Source organism: Oratosquilla oratoria, chromosome 19, assembly GCF_046742065.1.
Source record: "Oratosquilla oratoria isolate Oo_2021 chromosome 19, ASM4674206v1, whole genome shotgun sequence".
Taxonomy (NCBI): Eukaryota; Metazoa; Arthropoda; class Malacostraca; order Stomatopoda; family Squillidae; genus Oratosquilla; species Oratosquilla oratoria.
This window is the reverse complement of record NC_134795.1, coordinates 13,271,194-13,283,693: the sequence shown is the minus strand read 5'-3', so window position 1 is coordinate 13,283,693 and position 12,500 is coordinate 13,271,194. Positions and strand designations below refer to the sequence as shown.

The 12,500-nt window shown below is 37.8% G+C and overlaps 1 protein-coding gene across 2 annotated transcripts in view; it reads left to right on the top strand.

Moving 5' to 3' along the window:
* Positions 1 to 12,500, top strand: part of LManII (Lysosomal alpha-mannosidase II) — a 670,847-nt gene that overhangs the window by 239,707 nt on the left and 418,640 nt on the right. For both annotated transcript variants that reach the window (XM_076202638.1, XM_076202637.1), the window contains exon 4: positions 2,689 to 2,798. In XM_076202638.1, coding sequence (XP_076058753.1) covers positions 2,689 to 2,798 — 110 coding nt within the window. The remainder of the gene's footprint in view (positions 1 to 2,688; positions 2,799 to 12,500) is intronic.

Genomic DNA, 12,500 nt, shown 5'->3' with positions numbered 1-12,500 from the left:
GTGTGTGTGTGTGTGTGTGTGTGTGTGTGTGTGTGTGTGTGTGTGTGTGTGTGTGTGTGTGTGTGTGTGTGTGTGTGTATTCACCATGGTCTTTGGATCACGTCTTGGACTCGTGATCGACAGCTATTTCCCTCCCGGTGGAGAGCTCAGAGCTCGTATGACCGATCTATGGGTAATGCTGTGACCTTACACGCACACACACACCCAACTCCCCGCCCACAAGAGTTGGAGTAACGACTCGAAGCGCAGCGATACTGAAATTATTTCAGCCCTGGGCAGGATTCGAACCCGGACCACCGTAGTAACAGTCGGAGACTCTACCAACCGCGCCACCGAGTCGTGTGTGTGTGTGTGTGTGTGTGTGTGTGTGTGTGTGTGTGTGTGTGTGTGTGTGTGTGTGTGTGTGTGTGTGTGTGTGTGTGTGTGTGTGTGTGTGTGTGTGTGTGTGTGTGTGTGTGTGTGTGTGTGTGTGTGTGTGTGTGTGTGTGTGTGCGTGTGCGTACGTTTAGTTGCCTGTGGATGTAAGCATGTGTGAACTCCAATATTAACATTTTCTGTGAAGGTGATATCAAAATCAATCCCCCGGCATGTGTGTTGTGTGTGATACAGATGAATATATTAAGATTTCCTTCTGAAACCACCAAGCACTACTTAACGATTATCCATAGAATCCCGGTGCTTCCCAGTCAAAGACTATTCAGAATAATTGAGATTCTCATTTACAAGTAAGATACACTACCGGTTGAGTATGTGTCCTAATTACTTACACCCCACAGCTGCGGCCATAGTAAACGCCATCTCAAATATCTATAGATTTTACTGTTTGTCTTAATGAGCCAAACTTTGTACATTATCTCAAATTTCCATAATTATTTTCTGATTACAATTGCTCGTTAGACCTTCGCTACCGGAGAGAACATAAGAACATGAGAACATAAGGATGAAGGAGACTGCAAAAGAACATAAGTGCTACACTAGACAGTTCCATATCCATTACCACCTATCATCTCTATCCATAAAGCTATCTAATCTTCTCTTTAAAAAAAACAATAGGTTCAGCACACACTACATTCAGAAACCATTCTATTGGTAAACCGGTTCTTGCCTAGTTCCTCCATAAATCTAAAATTGTCCAGGTTAAATCTATCAAGGCGAATTCTGCCCTGCTGTTTTAATAGGATGACCTTGTCACGTTTAGCTGAATAAAGTCAGTCTGACAGTAGACAGAATAGAATTATAATCTCCAGTAAGTACTCTTTTTTTTTTTTTTTTTTTTTTTTTTTAGTACCTTGATCTAGTTCATAGGACCCAGTTTTGTTTATCTTAAAGGAATGTCAGTGGGTTTTTTCGGGTAAATATTGATAAAGAATAATAATGATATCTAACCCTTGTGTATCGATGAGGACCAAAAGATGTTTGAACGATAGGTGATTTTGACCACCTTAGTGAACGCCATTGTAACAGCTATGGCCTCGCACATAAAATTAGTGGAAATTTATTAAATAATAAAAAGCCCTCGTAAAACGTACATTAACATATGAAATGTTGAGAAAAAGATATGGATCGTAACCAAATTGGAGAACTACAAATTAACTGTTCGGCAACGTGAGTACAGAACATCTCACCCAAGCTAAAGAATATATCAAAAGTAATGGATTATGATTTTCATAGTTATTGTTATCGCTGAAAACTTCTGGTAAACGAAATGTGGCTCTTCGTATCCATACAACAAATACCAACATATTTAGTTATTTCAATAACTGATACTCTATGATCAAGATTTTGATATGAATTCCTAATGAAAATAATTGTCTAAAAATGATCATGGTAGGTACGAAGTCGAGGAAATAATTTTCTTCATACTCTGGATTGGATTCTTGGTATTTGGTAACAAAATCGTGGAAAACTGTCTTGGTGATTTGTCAAAACTGTCAATGCTGGATCCTTTTCCTATCAAGAGAAACGTAAAATCCTTTCAATATAATCATACAACACCCAAGCTTCAAAAAATGTGTTTGCTTAACATTAATGATATCTAGCCACGAAAAATGAGATCTGCTGAGCCCAAAAAACTTTGAGTACACTTTAAAAATGATTTTGTTTCAACTATCAATTAATATTTCACCATCCATGAGAGTACATATATATTAGTATGTATTTATGCTTTCAATCAGTGTAAAGTAGGGATAGATTGTAAAGCGTTTGTGTTCCCTAAAGAAAGGATAAAACTAAAATTGACGAACTCATGTAACTATCTTTCTATTCTCCACTCACAAATGAAACATTTTAAATTATAAGAATAAAATGGGAAGAGAGAAAACGAAAGAAAAGTAGAGTAGGAAGAAAAGAGAAATGAAAGGAATTGGAAGATGAGAAAGAGGAAGTATAGTAGTTGGTATCGGAACAAATGGGAACATTCATAAAACAAATTATCACGTGAAAAAAGCCTCTCGGGAGAGACGCCATGCATGAATGAGTAATGCGACAACAAGGGGACACTGATGAGAGGCCGTTTAGTTTCTAATGAATTCCTGCCATTATCTCGTGTCTGATACACATGAATGAAGAGTAGAACGATCATCAAGTGTTGTGTTTACAATTTCTAATTAGAGCTGATGTCTGTCTGCTCGTGGAAATTAGAATTCATTAGTAGTAATGTAAGGGTAATGAGTACCGAACGTCTTGCAGAGCCTGGTGGCGCGTGGACAGCTGGAGTTCATCGGAGGCGGCTGGTGCATGAACGATGAAGCTGCCGCTCACTACAACGCTATCATCGACCAGATGACACTCGGATTAAGGTTCGGCTCAGGTTCGACGAGTCCGTGTTGGGCTCGTTGTCTACGAGTTCTTTGTCATCAGACTCTCATTATTTGGTCCCAGTGGGGATCATATCTCCTTATGTCGTGTCAGCTCAACGTTTTCCCACTTTTTTTCGTGCTATAGATCTTCTTTTATGTTTTTCCTTTGTATCTCTGTTTCTGTTATGTTTATTTTTTCTTTATATCTCTGTTTTTCTTGATACTGATCTCTATCTATTCTATGTTGTGTTATATATGATTCAAACAGGTTCTTACTGCAGGTCTCTTCATCGATCTGACTCACAAGTAATACCTCAAGTTTCTAGCGTGTCTAGCAGAATTCACTTCACAAAGCCCACTTTCCTTTGTCTTATCTCTCCCTCCCTCCCCCTCACCATTACTCCTTACCCACATATCTCCCTTCTACCAGTCTTACTCTGCTCAGCATCACCTCCTCTTGCATTAATCACCTACACCTCTAAATTAATTTCGTTCTTATATATCCCTCCCAGTGGCACCTGCCTCCTCTCTTCTATTAGCTGCCCTCTCCCTTCTCATCACTTCGGGCCACTGTCCCGTTACACGCCCCTAACCCGATCCAGTTTAGTGCCTTTCCACCCATTCCTTATTTCCATACCATAATGATTTAGTGAGATAAAAAAAGACTATTCAGTTTGAATGGAATCTCGATCCATCCGGACCTTAGTAGGCTTCCACTATACTATGAATAAAATTGCCTCCTCTTTGTTGTCATAGGAGGGAGTACCAATGGAGGGCGCGCGGCATTATACATACACACACACACACACACACACACACACCACCCCACCCACACACACCACCCATATGAGTATCTATCTATCTATCTATCTATCTATCTATCTATATATATATATATATATATATATATGTATATATATATATATATATATATATATATATATATATATATATATATATATACATATATATATATATATATATTATATATCATATATGTATATGTATATGTATATGCATATGTATATGTATATGTACAGTATATGTATATGTATATGTATATGTATATGTATATGTATATGTACATATAGTGCACATATAGTGTATATCCATGGGTCTTAATTGTCATAACATCAAACCCTTTCAGCATTCGTAGCGTCTGAACGTCTAATTCCAGGAATGACAATAGTTTACTGCCATTTTCTTTGGCAATATTGATGTAGTTTCTTGAGGCTCACGAACGTTAGCCTTTCTGAACTATTTCGTTCCATATTCTTGTTTCCCTTTTTTCAACTTTACTCCATTCACCTCGTGTTGCTATTTCTTACACCATCTCTCAGTATCTTCCTCATGTTGTTACTATTCTTATTTAAATTTGTAATTTTCTCAAATCTCCAGCTCATATATGTTCCTTTCCTTGTCCATACCTTCGCTTTCTTCTATGTGTTTTCTTCTTCTTAAGTCTATAAATCTTTCAATACGTTTGTCATTTATAGCGTTTTCTTTGCTGAGTAAACATTGAACAATTTTCTTGCTAATATTTCTGTTTTCTTCATTTCCGTTTGCTTCGTATTGCGGGCATTCTTGATCCCCTGAACTTGGATGAAATTCCCCCAAACTTTTAATTTTCTTGAGAAAATATGTTCACATATTTCAGACAATTTTCACAGATGTATTTGGTATTTGGAATGAAGTCAAGAGATGGTTGGTACATTCTTTATAATTTGTAATTATCTTTATTGGAGTTTGGAGACTTATGAAACAAATGAAAACATATTCAAAGTGTGGGTAGACGTATAAATATATGAAAAAATTATATATATATGTATATATATATATATATATATATACATACATGTATATATACATACATGTATATATACATACATGTATATATACACATATATGTATATATATATATATATATATATATATATATATATACATATATATATATATGTGTATTCACTTGGTCTTTTGGATCACGTGTTCGACTCGTGATCGACAGCTATTTCCCTCCTGGAAGAGAGCTCAGAGCTCGTAGGTCCGATCTATGTGTGTGTGTGTGTGTGTGTGTGTGTGTGTGTGTGTGTGTGTGTGTGTGTGTGTTTCTGTGTGTGTGTATTCACCTCGGATCTGCTGCAGCGTCTTTTCGAGACAGCCAGACACCACCCTACGGCAGTGAGCTCAGAGCTCATTATTAGCAGATCTCTGGGTAGGTCTGAGACCACTCACACTCCACACACCGGGACAGCAAGGTCACAACTCCTTGACTAACGTCCCGTACCTACTCGCTGCTAGGTGAACAGGGGCTACACGTGAAAGGAGACAAACCCAACTTGTCTCCGCCCGGCCGGGGAATCGAACCCCGGTTCTCCGGCTTGTGAGGCCAGTGCTTTACCAATCCGCCACCGGGCCGTGTGTGTGTGTGTGTGTGTGTGTGTGTGTGTGTGTGTGTGTGTGTGTGTGTGTGTGTGTGTGTGTGTGTGTGTGTGTGTGGGTGTGTGTGTGTGTGTGTGTGTGTGTGAGTATATACACTTTTTTATCAGGGTTGGACTCATCCTATGAACAATACGTTGACAATGTAATATCGTATTTATACGTAATCATACGAAAATTGACAAAAGCATATGGATATTTGCCCTGAAATAGCGGACACTCAAGGGTGATTTGATACATGTCTTTGAATGCGAATCAGACAGAAAACATTGGCTTCAAACTGTCAGGAATATATGTAATTTGGAAGTGAGTAGAAATAACTTTGCCAACCGTGTAGTAAATGAAAGGAATAAGATTCATGCAAAGTCAGTGCAATGTAGTACAATTCGAAGTTTTAAAATTCATTTAGATAAACGCCTAGCAATATGCTCTAACCCCTGACATTTATTTTATTTTATTTTATCAATTTATTTGTTATTATTTATCTATTTATTATTATCTATTTCCATATATCTGTTTCTTTTTATTGGCCATTTATTATTCATTATAGATGATTATTATTTGTCTGTTTATTTATTATTATTTATCATTTATCTCTGTTTATTATCATTATATATTTATCAATATTATTTATTTATCTATTTATTTGGCTATTTATCTAATTACTTATTTACCTTTTTGTTCATTCATTAACTTATTTTTTCATTTGCTTGATTGTTTATTTATCTATTTATTTATCTATTATTTTTTTCGCATCCGGCCTAGTTACGGGCCAAAAGGTCTCCTGTCGGCATGGTTTTCCTATGTGATCCTTTGTACTTGCTTTCTCTAAGGCAGAAATGATGCTAAGCTCAGATAACTTATAACTATTTCTGATGACTGTATCAAGAACTTTTTGTTCTTCATTTTGTTCTTCACCCTGACATTGTTATAAATAACTTCTAGCTTTCCAAACTACTGTAGAAAATTTCCTCACTTATCATATTCCCATCTGCAGCAGAATCATTTCTGTTACCAAGAGCTTACCCTTCATGATTGCATGATAGTTTGTAGACCAAAATAGTGCCAGAATCTTTTGCCAAGGTGTGGGTAATCAAAGCCGCACTGTTTCTTTTGTCATAGCTTGTGGTGACTTCTGCAAAAGTTGACAATGTTGGTTGCACAAGAGACTTTACGTTCGAAACCGTGTTGTCGCTCATATATTCAGATATATATTTTCTTTCTGTCCCTCATCCCATATCATCTCTTCCTTTACTGTCCCTCTTCTTACTTCTTATCACATCTATCTCTATTTCTATTCCATCTTCCACCCTTGCTTCATATCCACCTGTCCATCTCTATTCTCTTTTCCTCTATTCCCGTCATCAAACCCTCAACTTCCCTTCCTGCCTTCCAACATTCTCAATTCCTCTTCGTCTCTTCTCTTTCCCTTCCCTCTCCTTTTTTCTCCTTGCCTTTTCTCCACCTTCCCCCCCCCCATCTACCCTAGTCCTTAGTTCGATCCCCGCACTTCTCTCCGATTTCCAGCAGCGACCGTTACCTTCGGTGGCATCTAAACGCCCTTTGTCGTATACCCTTCGCCATCATTGCTCTCCACATCTCAGTGTTCTCTTCTTCTTTTGTGTCTCCCCCCTTTTCCCTTGTTTGTCTTCATCCTCTGTTTCCTCCTCCTCCTCTCCCTTGTTCCCCCTGGACCACCACCGTCATGTCGTCTGCCGCCAGGGGCAAGGGGCGGACGGGCGGCAAATGCATTGATTAATCCTACTTATGATAAGCGTGATTTCTCTCTATGCAACTCAGCTGGAAACAGTTGCCTTTCCTACGTCTTTGCTACATTTTAGGAAGAAAATGGGAAGAGACAGAGAGAGAGAGAGAGAGTGAGAGAGAAAGAGAGAGAGAGAGACAACGGGGGAAGAGGGAGATAGATCGATAGAGAGAGAGAGAGAGAGAGACAGAGAGAGAGAGAGAGAGAGAGAGAGAGAGAGAGAGAGAGAGAGAGAGAGAGAGAGAGAGAGAGAGAGAGAGAGAGAAAGAGAGAGAGAGAGGGTTCCTGGACAAAGTGAACGATCCAGTCAAGAGAATTAGCCGGGGACAGCAGACCAGGGTGGAGGCCAAACCTGTATTTCCTTTCAAAGAGCGGCACTTGGGTAACAGGTGCGTTTGGTATTAGGCTCTTTCGGAAGAATGTCCTTTTGGTGTCTGTCATCTTTGGTGCAAATAATATTAATCATATGAATATCATTCAATCCATACAGGGATGCACTAAGCTCATTATGTCATCAGCGAAGAGATGAAAGGATGTAGCAATGTTGACAGACGCAGACACGAAATTGGTCTCCGTTCAGGGATTGAAGCAGTTACTGTCCCTCTTGGGCAATCTGATGGATTTAGTGCGAGGCTTGTGTGTGTGTGTGTGTGTGTGTGTGTGTGTGTGTGTGTGTGTGTGTGTGTGTGTGTGTGTGTGTGTGTGTGTGTGTGTGTGTGTGTGTGTGTGTGTGTGTGTGTGTGTGTGTGTGTGTGTGTGTGTGTGTGTGTGTGTGTGTGTGTGTGTGTTAGGGTTTTATTTCATTGACTAGAAAGGCATTCGTCCACATTTGGAATATGTTGTTTCCGTATGATCACCGAATCTCATTAAAGACATTGACAGATTGGAAAAAGTACAACGGCGAGCCACAAAACTGATTCCAAATATAGAAAATAAATCATACAAAAATCGACTAAAGCATATGAATCTGTTTTCCCTAAAAAAAACGTAGGCTCAGAAGTAACTTGATACAGGTCTTTAAGATTCTAAAGGGGATTGACATCTTTAAAAGTGACAAAATTTTCATAATTGAATGAGAATCCGACAAGAAATAATGGCCTCAAACTGTCAGGAAATAGATTTAATTTGGAAGTGGTTAGAAACAGCTTCGCCAGCCGTGTAGTTAATGAATGTAATAAACTTCCTGTAGAGGCAGTGTAATGTAATTCAGTTCGAAGCTTTAGGATTCGTTTAGATAACCATCTAAGCAGGATGCTGTAATGACTACCATTTATTTTATATCATTTGTTTATTTGTTTGTTATCATTTGTCTGTTTGTTTATTATTTGCTTGGTTTTCATTTATTATTAGATATCTGTCAATTCATTGTTATTTACTATTGACCTTTTTGTTTATTATTTAACTATACCTTGCATTTATTTATTTTATTTACTATTTTATATATTATCATAATTCTTATTTGCTTCGTTTTTATTTATTTACTATTGTTTGTTTATCATTTAACTATGCATTTACTTATTTTATTTATTATTATTTACATTATTAAAACTTTTATTTATTTACTTACCTATTTATTATTTATTTATCATTATTATATATATATATTTTGCATCCGACCTAGTTATGGACCAAAAGGTCTCCTGTCGGCATGCTCCGCCTTTTGTAATCCTTTGTAATCCTTTATAACCTTAATATAAATGTAGTTCAGTACTAAAGAGAACTATCACTGAATAGCAAGCATACTTTTGTTTAAAATACGTACTTAAATGTCGAAAGAGATGCACTTAATAATTCTATCCTAAAAAGAAAATGGTGAACAACATTCCGTGGTTCCAGAGTCGACACTGTGCTTTCCTGCCTCTGTATTGTATTTGTTTTTTCCTCTAGTTTATTCAAGAAAAAAACAGGATACCCTTTACGAAACAAGTATCCCCCTCTTGTTTATCTAAAACTAATTACTTATTCACTGATACGATACAGTGTATCTCGATGTTCTGTTGAACTAGAATATCCCCGTGACTTCATGTGCAAAAACCGTTTCAGATTTGAACTCAGTGAACATGGCCCTCTCTTGCATTAACACAACTGTAGCATAAGTATTTCAATGCAAATGATTTAATCAAGTAATTATTTCGTGTGACATTCCTTAATGAATTTCATATCTAAGCATAAAAGATTGAATGATTTCAATATATAATGTGATTCAAGCTTGTATATATATTATTTTTTGTTACAAATCTTTTTTCGTATTTACTGCGATTATAGATATATATTTTTATGGTGCTGTACAGTATATTTTCAGGGGCTTGACAATTAAGTGGTATCTCTTCGTGAAGTGTCGAATAGATTCGAGTTCAATGCTGATTTTTTATCTATCTATCTATCTATATATATATGTATATATATATGTATGTATATATATATATTTTTTTTTTTTCTTTCTTTCTTTCTTTCTTTCTTTCTTTCTTTCTTTCTTTCTTTCTTTCTTTCTTCGGCAATGTCAAAAGTGCGCGATGTTGAATCAGCCGGATACTGGGATTTCTTATGGTCATTCTCGCTATGCCAAACCAGATGGAGACCTCTTTCCAGCAATTGAGTGAGTTTGCACGTAGGTTGTGAGATAAGCTGAGGTATAAAAGGGACTCCAGAAGCGGTGGCAGTACTGGGATACTGGATCTGACATTTCCAAAGACCATTCGTGCAAACATGTGTAATGATGGCAGTGACTCGACGGTGAATTCTTGCCTGAAAGATCTGCAGTTGTTGAAACAGTTATATTATCAGTGTTTCTCTGTTTTCCAACAATCATTCAAGCTACAAGGTAACTGGATGAGACATCTCCAAGACCTCTCGTGCACATTTGTGAAGTGATGGAACAGATTCGAAAGTAAAGGGCCTCAGTGAATTCTTGGCTAAAGGTCTGCAATTATTAAAAGTTACATTATCAATTTTTCTTTATTTTCCAACGATTATTCAACTTACGAGGTGACTAGCCATTCATGTCTTCGTCGGAGTTTGGAGAATGTATGACCATATATCTTAATGCCATCACGCGTTGACTATCTAGCGGACTCGAACCACCATTCATTCAGCTTCTCGCATCTAGACGTTAGTATCTCAGTTCACTCGACGACCGAACTCTTCATTGTTTTTTTGTTTTTTTATCATTAATATTATTACTACAGTCCTGGTATTATTTCTGTATCTAATGGTATGTGGATGACGAAGTGGACTTGAATTGTAAAGAGAAAGAGAGAGAGAGAGAGAGAGAGAGAGAGAGAGAGAGAGAGAGAGAGAGAGAGAGAGAGAGAGAGAGAGAGAGAGAGAGAAAAATACAGAGAGACATCCAACAGTGTCACCACGAGGTAGGCACCGATCCGTGACTGGGTTCATCGTGGCACACCTGTCCAATGAGATTTGGCTACTTCTGTATAATAACATAAGAATGAAGGAGACTGCAAGAGACCATAAGAACGACTAGATCTGATGCCAATGTGAGCAATAAATCTAGGTGACGTATATTCTTCAAGCCATTCAAATCATTTACAGCCTTTACGAAATCTCTTCCGACCTGAAACCGGGAATTATTAGTAAGCTAATGGGTAAATAGAGGATTTTTATTACAAGAGGCACCGACCGAGACTACCCTAACCACAGAGTAATATAATTTCCGAATTGCCAGAACGAGATATGCATTGGATGTTACTTATCTGAGGTGGTCAATTTACCGGCCCATTCCTAGAATGTCCCTCAATGTTTTTGAATTTAGTGGCTTATTCTTGGAATGGCTTGAAGAATATATCTCACCTAGACTTATTGCTCACATTGGTGTCAGATCTAGTCGTTCTTATTTTTTTCTGCCTACACCAAGCAATTTATTAAAATAAAAGGTGATCTCTTAATTAACCCAGAAAAGGATTAAAATTGTTCCGATGGATAACTCCTAATCTACACATTTCATTCCGATTAAAACGAACAAACGCTTTTATTCACCTCAGATAGTGATTTCAACCTGAAGACATCTTCCTTTTCTTATAAAAAAGATAGTGACCTCGGGAAACAGTCGATCAGTTTTGTGCTAATTGATGTAATACCCTCTTATCAAGTCTTCAGAGATGTACCCACGTTTACGTGTGTTTAGTGAATTATACAAAACAAGTTTATTTATTTTGGGTAGGATCTTCTTCCGGGTGGAATCCGGGTGGACTGGAAGGATCTTCTTCCGGGTGGAATCCGGGTGGACTGGAAGGATCTTCTTCCGGGTGGAATCCGGGTGGACTGGTAGGATCTTCTTCCGGGTGGAATCCGGGTGGACTGGTAGGATCTTCTTCCGGGTGGAATCCGGGTGGACTGGAAGGATCTTCTTCTGGGTGGAATCCGGGTGGACTGGAAGGATCTTCTTCCGGGTGGAATCCGGGTGGACTGGTAGGATCTTCTTCCGGGTGGACTGGAAGGATCTTCTTCCGGGTGGAATCCGGGTGGACTGGTAGGATCTTCTTCCGGGTGGAATCCGGGTGGACTGGTAGGATCTTCTTCCGGGTGGAATCCGGGTGGACTGGAAGGATCTTCTTCTGGGTGGAATCCGGGTGGACTGGTAGGATCTTCTTCCGGGTGGAATCCGGGTGGACTGGAAGGATCTTCTTCCGGGTGGAATCCGGGTGGACTGGAAGGATCTTCTTCCGGGTGGAATCCGGGTGGACTGGAAGTTCACACAGGCTGAGATCCGACCAACGGCTCCAGTCGACACAACAAAATCAAAGTGGGGCGCTAGGGGAGGGAATATATAAACCCTTCCAAGAAATAAAGTAATTCTTTTCTAGTCCAACAGTGATCTCATTTATCATTTCATTTGTGTACTTTCTTGGTTACCTGTTACCTTATTGAATCAAGATAAAAAATCATTCTATTCTTGTCCAACAGTGATCTCATTTATCATTTCATTTGTGTACTTTCTTGGTTACCTGTTAGTTTATTAAATCAAGATGAAAAGTAATTCTATTCTAGTCCAAGAGTGATCTTATTTATCATTTCATTTGTGTACTTTCTTGGTTACCTGTTAATTTATTAAATCAAGATGAAAAGTAATTCTATTCTAGTCCAAGAGTGACCTCATTTATCGTTTTATTTGTGTACTTTCTCGGTTACCTGTTACTTTTTATATCAAGATAAAAAGTAATTATATTCTTGTCCAACAGTAATCTCACTTATCATTTCGTTTTACTTTCTTGGTTACCTGTTATTTTATTAAATCATTCTTGTATCCATTTACCTATTGTTGGTTCTTTTTAGGTATTTATTTATGTATGTAAACCCATCTAAGACATAAACTAATCTTATACAAGTCCAACAGCCATCTTATTTATTATTTAATTCTTATTTATATTAGTTATCTATTCATTGAATAAACAATCTGTGTATCTTTTCATTTATTGTTAGTTCATTCTAGCTATGTATTCATTCATTATATTTATTGCTGCATCGACTGATTCCCTATTTGA